This window comes from Ictalurus punctatus, chromosome 28, assembly GCF_001660625.3.
Source record: "Ictalurus punctatus breed USDA103 chromosome 28, Coco_2.0, whole genome shotgun sequence".
NCBI classification, from domain to species: Eukaryota; Metazoa; Chordata; class Actinopteri; order Siluriformes; family Ictaluridae; genus Ictalurus; species Ictalurus punctatus.
In genome coordinates this window covers 4526755-4541754 of record NC_030443.2, presented here as the reverse complement: position 1 = coordinate 4541754, position 15000 = coordinate 4526755, and the positions used below count along the sequence as shown (strand labels likewise).

Below are 15000 nucleotides of genomic sequence, written 5' to 3'. Positions count from 1 at the left end.
GAAGTGTTTAGCAGTCTCTATTAAAAACACCTCTTCGTGCTAGTTCACTAGGTCAGGGACTAAGAGTGCCATCGAGAACAGCTCCTTCAGATGAACGTACACACCGGTACAAAGACAACATTTCTGCAACGTTTACGAATCTGGCCGAAAAGTCTCGTCCGGTTTGGCTCACGCGGACGTATTCGCACAACTTCACGAAAAGACTGCTAACGCTGTCGGTATGGTGTGTGTATTCTGGCAGTTCCTCAGCCTCAGCTACATCACTGGAGTCGTGCGTGGGACTGTTTTCCCAATCCCACTCACACGGTTAGTGTTTTTGTTTACACCGTGCGATATTTTCGAACAGATTGAACTGGATTTGTTTCCCAATATATAAACAAACTAGTAGCTTAATTTACACCAACGCAACTCTGACAAGACGGTCACTAACGATACCGCACACATGACTCACATTCACGTTATTCAATCTTCTTTCGCTTCTTTATCCTGGGAGCTTCATCTCTGTCCACTCCCCCACATAAAAGTAAATACGACCTGCTCATGTGACTTTTTTTTGTGTGTGTGTGTGTGTGTGTGTGTTAACAAAAGGAAAGGAAAAAAAATCTGACCGGTGCACTTCATATTCATATCTATATCGGTGTCTGTTCAGTCCACATGACGTATCCGTAATCGGGTGACATCTCTGTGACGTATTATATTCACGATGCGGCGAATTAGGGCTCATTTGTACATTATTGAACACATAGGGTGTATATTAAAGTACATACCACTAGGGGGGGTGTGCACTAGGGGGCAGTATCAGAGAATGTACAGAAAATAAAGCCGCAGTGCTGCAAATATTCACCGCTTCGTTTCTTAGAGTGTTAAAACTAAAGCTGAGAGAGGGGAAAGAAGAAGAAGAGAGAAAGAAATACAGAAGAAACAGAGGGGAATTTTAAAAACGAAGAGAGGAAAAGATGTTACCTTTGGAATAAATGATTTCAATTGAAACGGAAAAAAAAACTCAACAAAAACAAAGAACGGAATGCATTTCTGTCTATTTATTTATTTATATATATTTTCAAGTCTTTTCTCAAAATTCTCAAACTAAGCGATAATGTACAATTATTTTTCTGGTCATTGATTAAGTTTATTTATTTATTTATTATTATTTTTTTAAAGAAAAGAAAGAGTTTTTTTCGTTTGTAGAACCTAGTGACTTGAGAGAACTTGGATGTCTCCGGTTCAAACGGACGTCGCAGAGTGGATATGATCGCTCCTCTATCATGGCTCGTCTTCTGTGAGGATTTACGTCGCGGCTTAAAAGAATGGAGCTAAATTAGGTCTGAAAGCTCTGCGCCTCCGTTTCAGACCAGAACACAGAGAAACACACAGGAACGGCCCGATTGGTTCCTGGCATCTCGGCGAGTGCAAGAAACTCGGCGACTTGCGAGATTTAAACAGTACATGGCGTGATAAATAAACGGCATTTCGTTGGAGTGAAATGAAGTCAGAATAAAGACGTGATACGATCATTTATAATAGTGATAACAACACACACCGGTCGCAGTGCATATTTGAGTGGAGGCGTCGATAAACGCCGCAGTGGGGGTCTCCACACGGCTGGTTCACGCGGCCTTGTTTTTTTTATTTTTTTTAAAGATTCTTAGCAGGTGTTTTTCGAGCCATTTAAACTGCAGACACACACATACACACACTGTATATGATTACAGACGAATCGTGTGCGCAGCGAAACTCGTGCTTAGCACCGAGACGGCGTGATCGAAACAATGTCAAATTCACTTCCCCTACACGCCATCACACTATCTTCCTGATCAAACAATCAGGTGTTTATTCTTTTGCATTTCCATGTTTTTATTTTTTATTTTACGGTCGCTATTAATTAGGTCTTGGGTAGCAAACCAAATGAGAACAAACGAACAACAACAACAACAACAACAAAAAAAAAACGACGACTCCACAAGGTCAACTGAGACAAACTGTGGACAGAATGTTAGGTTCGTGCGAGGCTTGTGGTTTCGTTATTAACCGCACGAAGAAAGCAAGAAATCCTTCTGGAAGACAAAAACAAATTTAAAAAAAAAACAAATAAAACAAGGCAATTGACTTTGACAAATGCGACGGCAAGCCCAATCTGGCTTAACGATTCACTTCTTGCCTTTCATGAGCTGCTAAGCGGACCATAATCTTAGGTCGATTCTCACCTTGCAAGATCAGCACCTCGGATGTTTCCTTCCTTTCTATCCCTCATTTATTTATTTATTTTAACGTTCCTGTCGGCTTCCTACGTCCTAGCGCAGCCATCAGGCGTTCTCGGGTGGTGTCTTGAAGGTCTTGGCTATCCAAAGGATCGCGCTCAAACCTAACACAAAAAATAATCTTCGCTTCACGTATGAGCTGGTGAAAAGACGACGGAGGAAAATGGGAAACGCGAAAGCGTCACGCGGACGAAGACGACTACGAGCGGCCGAAAATCGCCAGCAGGCTGGGAATAGAGACAGAATAGAGAGCGCTCGTCTTTGAATAACGGAAATGTCAAGCCGATTTTAAAGTTGAAGATTAGTGCCATCCTAAACGTTACAAGGCACTTTTCCCAACTGCTTCACCTTCATACCGAGTGAAGCGAGGACACAAGTGTAGAGCTTGGTTGGGCTGGAATAATACCCCCCCCCCAAAAAAGAAAAAAAAAAGAAGACAAGGGTGAAAGAGCTGGCTGTTTTATTTAATTCCTTTGGTCAATGTGTGTGTGGCGTGTGTGCCCAAGGCCTCAGTAATGGATAGCTGGTCTTCCCATTGTCCAGCGCTAAATGGTTTTTCTGTCAGCTCCTTCATACATAAATGACCCCAACCACAGGGTGAGGGTTAAAAACACTTTTACAGGTGGAATGCTTGGTGGAAGAACCAGACAGAGGAAATAAAGTGGAAGAAAAGTAGGTGGCCTCTGATAATGATCTGAACGGCGGCCGATGAAAACTGGGCTCCGTGTGGCACCGATCAATGGGAGTGTGACAGACTGAGGCATCAGCACAAATGAAGCCAACCAGAGGTGAAAGAAGGGGTGTGGTCAATGAAAATGACATGCTACGGACCACCTGAAATACCAAGGTCGCGGTATCTTTGCTACCGTATTAGGTTCCCTAACGTTTCCATGTTTTTTATTTCCAACGTGTTAAGTCCTACTACAGTTAGCACCCTTTAACACACAAAAATCCCCTGAATATCCGTTTCACTACTCTTAAGAAAGAAATACAACACGACTAGGAGCGCCGTTCCAGGAAAATAATCGATGACGCTGTGCCGCGATGCGTCCCTGTGCGAAGTGGAGCTACTGTTACAGCCTGCACTCAAAATGTTCGGGCCTGTCGAATACAAAACCCTCGATGCAACATTTAAACAAAAGGTCCGAGTCCTTAATGTGGGACCGAATGATGAGACGTGGGATGAAGAAGAAGAAGAGAAAAAAACGGTAACCATCATTTCAGGCAAAGGCGTCACATCAAGAATATATTCACTAGTGTGGATGGATGTGCGGCCAAAAATAAAGAGCTGGAGAGAATGAAAACCCTCACATAAAAAACAAAACAAAAAAACAAGCAAGCATACCCCCCCCCCCCACACACACAAAAAAACAACAACCACCACACGCACACCTTCATACTGCCTCAGTGTCGCAGGGGTTACATACCCCCCCACTTGTATTATCTTGACCTGTGTATTAATGCAGAAAATGCGCCTGCGCCTGAAGATAGGCATACAGTCATAAAGAACTCTTTGCCCTCTAAGAAAGACTTGCGTGAAGATTCGTGATATGAAAACCAACTGAATGCCTCAAGAATCCGAGTAAATGTAGGATGCTTCGTAGAAGTGCACCGATGTAAAGGCTATTGTTCACGCTATGGGGCATCGGACAATAGTTTAAAAACATCCGATGATCAGGGACGATTATATCCTGTCAATCAAAAGAGGGCGGGAAAACACATTGATTTGTGCTGCGTGTAAAGACGATGTCTCTTGTGTGGAACGACGACAAAACTGCAGTTTGTAATCTCTGTAATCTCTGCACTGATCAAATTTTACTCCGGAAGTGAGCAGCAGTGAAGCGGAAGTTTCAGCGTCGAGTCATTTATTTATTTATTTTTTACCGCGCTACACGAGCTGAATTAAAGGGCCAGTACACAGTTGAGATTTAAAGATTTAAGTGGAGATGAGTTGACAAAAAGTATATATATTGCACAGAGTAGTGTAAAGCATACATTTGTAGAGTAGTATATTTCATACCCAGTTAATGTTCATATATAAAACGTTGATATTATATATTACCTGTTGGATATCAGTGATGGAGTAGAAATGCTTTAGTTTGTGGAGAGTGAGTGTGAGACTAACAGGAGGATTTTCACAATTCAGTCAATGTTAACGAATTAATAACATTCAATAAGTTAAGAAATCTTACTTTAATCTTCAGAATTGAGTTCATGCGTTAATGTTAATGAGAGTAATGTGTTTTCTGTTGATGAGACCAGTTACTGTGAAACAACTCGTTGAAATGGAGAGTTTTTATTCGCATTTCCTTCAGAATTGTGGAATTCATTATTATTCATTTATAAGAAGGTATAAAAGGCAGAACTATCAGTATCGGTTATCGGTCGATATCACTCTGAATAATCGGTTATCGGTATCGGTCGATATCACTCTGAATAATCGGTTATCGGTATCGGTCGATATCGCTCTGAATAATCGGTTATGGGTATCGGTCGATATCACTCTGAATAATCGGTTATCGGTATCGGTCGATATCACTCTGAATAATCGGTTATCGTATCGGTCGATATCGCTCTGAATAATCGGTTATCGGTATCGGTCGATATCACTCTGAATAATCGGTTATCGGTATCGGTCGATATCACTCTGAATAATCGGTTATGGGTATCGGTCGATATCACTCTGAATAATCGGTTATCGTATCGGTCGATATCGCTCTGAATAATCGGTTATCGGTATCGGTCGATATCACTCTGAATAATCGGTTATCGGTATCGGTCGATATCACTCTGAATAATCGGTTATGGGTATCGGTCGATATCACTCTGAATAATCGGTTATCGGTATCGGTCGATATCACTCTGAATAATCGGTTATCGGTATCGGTCGATATCACTCTGAATAATCGGTTATCGGGTGTTCGGTCGATATCACTCTGAATAATCGGTTATCGTATCGGTCGATATCACTCTGAATAATCGGTTATCGGTATCGGTCGATATCACTCTGAATAATCGGTTATGGGTATCGGTCGATATCACTCTGAATAATCGGTTATCGGTATCGGTCGATATCACTCTGAATAATCGGTTATCGGTATCGGTCGATATCACTCTGAATAATCGGTTATTGGGTGTTCGGTCGATATCACTCTGAATAATCGGTTATCGTATCGGTCGATATCACTCTGAATAATCGGTTATCGTATCGGTCGATATCACTCTGAATAATCGGTTATCGTATCGGTCGATATCACTCTGAATAATCGGTTATCGTATCGGTCGATATCGCTCTGAATAATCGGTTATCGGTCGATATCACTCTGAATAATCGGTTATCGGTATCGGCCGATATCGCTCTGAATAATCGGTTATCGGTATCGGCCGATATCGCTCTGAATAATCGGTTATCGGTATCGGCCGATATCGCTCTGAATAATCGGTTATCGGTATCGGCCGATATCACTCTGAATAATCGGTTATCGTATCGGTCGATATCACTCTGAATAATCGGTTATCGGTATCGGCCGATATCGCTCTGAATAATCGGATATCGGTATCGGTCGATATCGCTCTGAATAATCGGATATCGGTATCGGTCGATATCACTCTGAATAATCGGTTATCGTATCGGTCGATATCACTCTGAATAATCGGATATCGGTATCGGTCGATATCGCTCTGAATAATCGGATATCGGTATCGGTCGATATCGCTCTGAATAATCGGATATCGGTATCGGTCGATATCGCTCTGAATAATCGGATATCGGTATCGGTCGATATCGCTCTGAATAATCGGATATCGGTATCGGTCGATATCGCTCTGAATAATCGGATATCGGTATCGGTCGATATCGCTCTGAATAATCGGTTATCGGTATCGGCCGATATCGCTCTGAATAATCGGTTATCGGTATCGGCCGATATCACTCTGAATAATCGGATATCGGTATCGGCCGATATCACTCTGAATAATCGGATATCGGTATCGGTCGATATCACTCTGAATAATCGGTGTATGTAATGTAGTATCGGTGCATCTCTAATACTTAGTCCTAGCAAAGCGAGTAAAGACAGAATGGTCCGACAAACACACAGTTACTAAAGCTGTATAACTCTAACATTATAATGTCGGATGAAAAGATTTACTGCCTTCAAAAAAAAAATCTGAAGGTAGTCAACAAGTGTGTGGGCACTCAGTGCAGCTTAATATTTATCATGTTTAAATTTTTATCTTTAATTGTCTCTCTTTACCGGGTGTCCCTCAACTGTTTGCTTCCAGCAGTGTTTAATTTCAGGGTGGAGTTCTTGATATTAGACTCCCCCCCCGACTCCCCCGACGGGAGCTTTTATTGCTCCTTGGCCACTCCACACAGGATTAATGTCACCAAGTCAGACCCGAGGCACACAAAGACTCCAATATGAGCACATAAAATGTGGGGTCAGAGAGATTTACCGTCCGCACTTTGATGAGCAAACTGAGAGCTTTGCTTTGGACCATGACTCCGGTCTAGGGATTCAAATATGTCGTAATGCTCTTACGGGTAAACGAAGTTGGCGGCTACGAAACAAGTAAGCTCCTTGTCTTGCTAAGAAAGACTGATCGATAAAAATGTACTCGGAGTGGCCACCTTATGCACTTCACAACATCCATACATTCAATATTCGCATTAAAACTTCCTCATAAGCACCAAGTGGACCTGCTAGACCAGGGGTGGGCAGTCTTATCCGGAAAGGGCCGGTGTGGGTGCAAGTTTTCCTTCCAACCAAGCAGGAGGCACACCTGATTCCACCTGTTTAATCAGCTGATCCTGGCTTTCAATAGACTCAGGTGTGGCTTCTACTTGGTTGGAATGAAAACCTACACACAGACCGGCCCTTTCCTGATAAGATTGCCCACCCCTGATCTAGACACTCCGCATAATCCAAGCCTACTTATAAACCAATCGTATAACTGTATGATCATTGATAGGGTAACGTTTTCTGTGGAGAAATATTTACTTGATATTTATCAAAGGAGTCTCCACTTTGTAACAACCTGAGGTGAAGGGGTCATTTACAAGTACGTTTTCCACCACAGGAATGTCTTCAAGATAGAGAACGAACTTGTTTCTCTGACATTGAAGGCATTAAATGCAACTATAAACAGATAAAAAATATCCTTACTGTACTTGCTTTAAGAACATATAGCTCCTGAAAACAACAACAAAACTACAATAACTGTTCACAACTTGTAATAATACTACTAAGAATAATACTAACACGTTGCAGTGAAAACGTTGTTATTGGTGTTAACTCCAGAAATACGAAGCTATTCGAAATTCAAGGACCAAACGTAAAAAGTGTCGCAGGAGCATGGAATGCTGACCCTGTGCCTTCCGAGCACAAATCTGCCATGCGCGCGCGTTAATCCGTGCACACTATGTCAGATAAAACTAATGAATTACCCCTGCTAGCATAAATCAGTGTGCTGCCTTTTCATGTTGGGCTTTAATGAGTTATCGAAGCTTAATTAATTCACCGTGAATTCCTAAAATGAACTCCGTGAGCTTCCATTAAGATTCAGCGTGTTTAGGGGACTGTGTACAGAGCGTTCTGTCGACATGCCTGGGAAAACATCCCTTCCCTACTCCCTTACCAAAGTACAAATAAACAAACAAATAAATAAATACATTCATTTTCCTGTAGCTTAATTGATCAATCCCATCACAAGAAGCCTAACCCTCTCCATTATCATGATAATGAAAAACGATTGTGGAATACACATGAAATTCAGGCCTTGAATCACCTAATTGAAACTCTAATATATCCATTATTTATACATTACCACACAATAATATCCTTCTCCCTGACAACCCAACAGAGATTCGTCAAGATCCTCCTTGATGGATACATCTAACTGGTTATGTGAAACCCAGTGTAGCTCTGAAAAGAGTCTGGTTTGTCTTGTGTACTTATTGTCCTGCATAGACACCTAGCCAGAAGGTATCTGCACATTAGAAATCAACAGGAACCGAGTTTATGAGTGTTGCACCTTTACTACTAAACAGCGTCATCTATCCCAAGATGTTCACAACTATTAAGTCAATTCGTCCCAATGGTATGTTAAAGGCACTTACTTGAGCGTGAACTGTTCCACTGTTGAGTTTGGCACCAAGTACAGGTAGATGTTGAGAGTCTCGCCAGGCTTTAACGGTTTGTCAGGAAGCCTCAAGAAGAGGTTCTTGTCCAGTTGCTTGTCCACTACTAGTTGCTCCTGACTGGGCTGGTACAGGCTGATGCTCCCAATCCGAAGTAGTGGTTGCTGGGATGTGCTCTCCGCCCTGGACCCTCCTCCTCGCCTGGGGTAACTTTCGCCACACTCCCCTTTGCTGTCCGGATCATGGAGGGTGTAGTAGAGCTCCGCCTGGAGGGTTTCCCCGGTCATCTCCAGAACGTCTGCGACTGAGGGCTTCCTGCGTCCCAAAGGTGCCACGTTGACATTGAACCATGTAGAAGGAAGGTCCAGCTGGGCCAAGCACTGTGCCAAGTTACCCTGGAGTCTGCAAGAAGTCTTGATCTCCCGAACATCCCGGAAGGCATGTAACCTCACACAAGGCAGCTTGTCCTGGACCTTGAAGTCATCCCAGTCCCGGCCTGCAATGTAAAACAGCACCTGGACCACTGGGTTGCTTGCGAAGACCTTAGACTGTACGATAAAGGCTCGCACCTTCCAGTTGACTGTCAGCCTACCCGGGATGTCCAGGGGACTTGAAGGCTGTAAAAGATCTTTGGAAAGAGTCTGGTCCTGGGTGAAAGGACCCAGAGAGATGTTGACTGAGGGTAACTCCCTGGTCTGAAAGACCACAAAGCTCTCAGAACGATGCAAGGGGTGGCCGTAAGGGACATTTCGGACTGGAGTTCGGCTCTCTTCAAGAAAGAAGGCCAGTTGGGTGTTGGAGAGCTTGAAGCTGGCAGGAAGATAGAGGTCTGGGGGGCTGGAGGTGGCAGTAGCAGCAGGGACATTGAGTAGGGCATCATAGTTGGTGGGTGAAACTTTACCTGCAACTGCAGAGACAACAAAAGGAAATGTAAGATAGATATAGCTTTGAACAGGAACCAATATGCAGATTATCACACTGAATGACACACTGCTCAGGAAATTTCCAATGAGTCAATGAACTCAGAAACATTAACAGTTAGTGGGCACACTCAGATACAGACTTTTAAGCATGGTCATTCTTACATGAAGAAAAAGAAAAAAAAATAAATAACTTTTTGTTGTTTTTTTTGCTAAAATGAGATCTTTAATTGAGGTTCACATAATTCAGCTGTTTGTGCAATGACACTGTATGCAAAAGACATCACTGTCCAGTGCCTAGGGACAGACATAGTTAAATTAATTTCTCAATGTCTGCACCATACTTTGATCATAGCTAAGAATAGACAAGAAGAAACCGAACTACCTCGACAAAACCACACAGATCAATTTATAAATCTTTCAGACTGACAATAATTCAACAAATTAAACCAATATAAAGGTCACAGGGATACAGGCAAAGCAACAAGGAACAGTCAGAAAACCATAAACAAAATAGGCAAAGCTGGTTTAAAAAAGAGAGCAAATGCAACATACTTATCAGAAGAAATAGTGAACGGAGAAGACATGGCCTGTCTTTCGGGTGTAGTGGAGCGACAAAATGTCCCATATTACTACTACTCTGCAGTGCAGCTCAACTAAAATACATTTGTGGCCCTCACAAAGGAATATCCATGAAAATTCAGCGATAATCCCAAAACAATCCGAGCCAGAAGTTGGGTGAGTGAATCTTTGAAAGAATTTGTATTCCCACACCAAGTTTCCAAAACTTATCCGAGTTGATCAAAAGTCCCGCTTAATCCATCCATGTCACGATCCCTTAGAAAACAAACACCGAGGGTAGCGTGAATCCCGGTGAGAACGTCAACCAGCATGTGTGTTCCAGCATGCTGAAACTCTCTGTGCTCTCTTATTCCGTGAACTAACCCCTTCCACTCTGTCGCTCCTGCTCCAGAGCTTGACTCCTCCTAGCAGTTCCAGTCGCGCCGCCCACCCGGAGACAAAGACCAGACACCACCCTGTCTCACCACACCTTGCCTGAGCTTTATAATCACCACTTTAGCTCCTAGCCTGTGTGAAAACACAGGCCTCCCAGGACATTGACACCAGGCTGACTACAAACTCTCCTGCTCCATTTATCTTCTCCCGACGGACATGTTCAGGCAGACAATATGCATTTCTGTGCATCTGTATGTGTGTGTGTGTTCCTGGGGTGTAGTGGGGGAGGGTTGCATTACTTGAACGCCTTCAGGCAGAGACAGAAATGGGGGATTAGAGGAAAGATCATTGGTGAATTAGCCCTGCTCTCCTTCCCCGTCCACAGACTTGCTCAGAAATACATTTGAATGAAAGAGGGGGATGGGGGTGACACTCGTTCAACACTTACTCCAGAGAATGGCTTCTCAACAGCTTACAAAGAAAGAGAAGAAATCTGCATATGTGGGACTTCCTTCGCTTAAATAACGATTTTTCTTTTGGCAACAACATTAGAAAGTCACTCGCATCCCTCCTGAGTTTCTATTACACAACCAGTTCCTGCCCACTCTATTCTATATAGCTGAAGGTTACTATCTTCTTCGCTTTCAATGGAGGTGCTCTGATTGTAAATGGCTGGATTCGGTTTCGCTCTTGCTCCAAGGTCTGCGCACCTTTGGCACAATTGTAGACTGCGGAGCGAGAAATGAATACCTCCTAAAGGGATGAGCTAATGCCTGTGAAAGCCAATCCATTACAAACACATTAGTCGCTAAAGAGTCTTTCTCCGAAACCTTTCCAGAATGCAGGTAGACAGATGTGGATGGGTCCAAATCCGCCCCCCGCACAAATCCCCCCCTCACGCACCCCACCCAAAAACCACTTCCTATCACACTGGCTGCTTCAGGGCAATGACTTCACGCACACTTGCACGAGATGACACATAACTGTTCATCATTTTGCATTCTTTTTGCACGGCAGCAACGAGAAAGCCAAAAGTCTCCCTTATTCAACTTCTTTTAAGGAATTATCTGTTGCTGCATCGCCAATTCACACGACATACTAAGTAAATGTGGCTTGAGCGATCTGCAGTGCTTTTTTTTCCCCCTCATCGAATCTTTGCTATTCCCGAGTAATTCCGTTTTACACCTCCGCATTGATAGAAATCCCCACGTCTACCTTTAACTTGATGCGAATTGAGAAATTCTTGGATGAAATATTTTCCCAAAAGGTTGCGATCAGTAGCAACCTTTTCCCACCATTTCAGACCATAATAACCCAAACATACCAGCCTTAATGCATTTTACAAAAGGAGCCCACCCCCCCATACCCTTCAGTCATTCTGGACTGTACATTATTCTGCTTGACAGGAATGCTAATGTACAACAAAACATCATCATAAACATCATAAATTTCAGTTCGAAACCAAAATAAAGAATTCAACTTGACAGCCAGAGACATCAGTGTAGGGATGGGGAAGACTACAGCATCCTTTGCATTACTGACAAGTGATGAAATGTAATTGCAGACCCGGTGTTCTTGTTTGAAGTCACTTTAACTTTTGAAATTGTTTAAATGACACGCAGGCCTATTTCGCATTCGGAATTACCCGGCAAATTGATCAGAGGATTGTGGTAATTAATAAGTTGCTCCTCGAGAGCACTGCTGCATAGAGAAATGATGATTGAAGAACACTTCCAGTAGAATCATTGTATTGAAATGCACCCAGAAGGGGGTGGTCATTCTGAGAGTACGAGTGATCAAACACAGAATTAATGCAATGTGAACGGTAAATCACCGAGCAACAGTCACGAAGAAAGCAACTCTCACTTTCAAAAATAACAGCATGGATCTTCTTAATCCAATAATACGCATTGTTACGTTAAACATATTGAACTACGTTTTGTGTTCCATTAGCATTTCTTCTGAGCCGGGAGTAATAATTTTCCAGCAAGGGCTCTTGAGAAAATGTGTGCTCTGAGTAAAGCAGTAGAGGTGCATCAGACTTTCTTTCTTTTTTTGGTTTTAATCTGTTACATTAACTCTGGAATTAAAGAACTTCATGAGTCAACAAGAATTCATAATCCTTTCTGGGTCTCTGCGGAGGGAATAAGGACAGAGTGTAATGAAACCTTTTGATCTATGGGCACTCTTACAAGGAGCAGTTGCCATGATCTGACGGCGAGTGAATGAGCAGCGGCTTGAACTAGCATGACAAACAACAGTTGCAAATGAAGTGATTAGCATGAGAAACAGGCACTGGCTGGGTGGCTGTTAGTGTCATGGCAGGCTCCTCTCCTGGTTGGGAAATGAAATCCTTCACTAAGTAATGAGACTTAATCAATGAGGGTAGCAAAACAACACACAAGCTAGCATAACATCAGTATAGTGGCGAGGCAGGCTGTGTGGCACATTCTTCTCTGGAAGATTAGGGGTTAGTGAGGCCAAATCCGACCTGTCTAACAAGATTACTTGGCATGCCAATGTTATGGCCTTCTCGCAGCAACTGAATTTTGGTGAACTGTGACCAGCAATATCGCAAACCTGCTTCGGGCCGGTCCTTCATAGAGGGGCAGATGCAGGATGGAGGAAGTTCTCAGTGGAACAGTGGCTTTCGAAGATTACAAACCGAGTTCAGCGGACGTTTTTGGTTTGTTTTCCTGTTGATAGTTTGCAAGTTGGCTATTTCTAAGTCGAAGCAACTCCAGCCATTATTCGCGAAAGGTTTGCGAACGCAAACTCGACGACACTCGTGGAAAAACGAAACGTGCAGGACCCTAACAAGGTCTACCGAGTATCGTCGAGAAGTCTACGGAGATGTTTACCTTAATGAATGTGCAATTTGGGGCATTTCTACCTAAAAGTACAAAATACAGCATGGTGTCTATACGAACAAATTCATTTTGTTCGCCAAAAGGCAACTTTAATATGACATGAATACAACCAAAGGCCAGGTATTAAATTTGGAGAAAGATCGTGTCGACGTTTTATATTAGATATTCACCACACGTTCGCACATCGGATGCATTTAATGTTCTTGACATTTAGTCACGTATCCAAACATGTCTTTAATTTGGTTTTTATCTTGCATTACGAAGAACCAGGGGTGTAATGATACATCGTTACATCTCACATTTCAACGACGCACGTCGTCACAATCGTGTATCGCGATGCATCGTGTCGCCACTAGTTCTATGTAAATCAAGGGCTTGGTTGTAATGCGCTTATCTTTGGTAGACCAATCTTCACACACTATTGGCAGCTAATGGACATAACCTGCACTACAATCGCAAACATGTTTAACATTATATATAAAACCTTCATAGTCCACTGTTAACATTATATAACACCTTATCATATGTAGCAGTGTCACATACATCTCACTTCCCTTCTACTGCATGTTCAATCATTTTCCTCGTGCTGTTCGGATACGTAATGAAGTACACAGGCTTTTCATTCAAGCTCGGGAGGAAGTGAAATCAAGAGATTATTTTAACAATGTGACAAGGTGGCAGTTTGAATACAGGATTCTGAAAGATGCCATCTGGTCTTGCATGAAATATTCAAGCGTTAGGTAATGGAAAGAAACGATGCAAAATAAATAAATAAATAAATAAAAAATCTGGCTTCAGACTCCTGAGTGCAGCAGGAGAATACAAAAGTAGTGTAGGCAAGACTTAATGTTTATTAGCATTTTCTTCTCTCCCCCCCCCATCCCTGTTTCAGGAGTTATAAAGCGTGCAAAACTGCATTTAGATATGTACACAGATTTTTTTTTTAAAAAAGAAGAGGTAAAAAAAAAAACCAAACAAACAAAAAAAAAAAAAGGATCGAGTCTTCTTATGTAGAAAGGCTTGCTCAAGGATAAAGGATAAAAAGGGGGTCTTTAAAGTGAGTAGAGAAGAAGTCAGGAGGGCTCTTTTCTGAAGAGGATGGAAATATTGTCCTGTCTGCGTCCTCCTCACTCCACCGCCCAGTGACCTTCAGATTTCTTTATATAAAAAAAAAAAATTAAAAAAAAAAAAAAAAAAAAAAAAAAAAAAAAAAACAGCTTTCCTTTGGTTCCTCTAAATACTGACTGGATTATAATGAGGTTTTTAATGGGCTCTTTTGCGAGGTGCTTTATTAAATTAAGGCACACAATGAAATATTTAACTCACATTTTAATTTTAGTGAAATTATTACACATGATGTAAACGTATGGTTTATAAAGTGACCTAGCGGAAGCACCGATACTTCACTGTGCAATGAGAATTTCTCCTCTTTTTTTATTTATTTATTTTTTTTACATTGCCTTGTATGCTGGAAAGAACTTAGAATTAAAAACAAAACAAAAAAACTATGGGAATGTTTCATTACAAGTGAACCAATAGAAATGATCCAAAATGACTTGACATGACATCATAAGTACACTAGTCATAATTCGGTCCATTACACCTTTCAAGGCTTGGCTATTTGACATTGCACCATTGGAGTCATTGCTATTTAGCTGAGCTACTTAGTGCATATTATGCAGTTCGGGACTCGGCCTTGAATGCTCTCTGAATGAGTATTGACTTGGTACTCACAGGCGTGAAATTAACCTGTGCAGTGGAGAAGAGCGCAGGACGACCCACGTTACAAAATGTTTTGGGCAAATTGGCTCGCGATAGCACTTTTCCACCAGGGAGTGTGACATTCCAAAATG

At 42.2% G+C, this 15000-nt stretch overlaps 1 protein-coding gene across 2 annotated transcripts in view; it reads right to left on the bottom strand.

The window, feature by feature from the left end:
• tmem132e (transmembrane protein 132E) overlaps positions 1–15000 on the bottom strand; it is a 270644-nt gene that overhangs the window by 82829 nt on the left and 172815 nt on the right. The window contains exons 1-2 of one of the 2 annotated variants that reach the window (XM_017460448.3): positions 9876–10358; positions 8380–9307 (exon numbers count right to left, since the gene is read on the bottom strand). In XM_017460448.3, the coding sequence (XP_017315937.1) occupies positions 8380–9307; positions 9876–9948 (1001 nt within the window). In that variant the 5' untranslated portion in view covers positions 9949–10358. Of the gene's footprint in view, positions 1–8379; positions 9308–9875; positions 10359–15000 lie in introns of those variants that run through there. The other variant, XM_017460449.3, reaches the window with a different exon arrangement.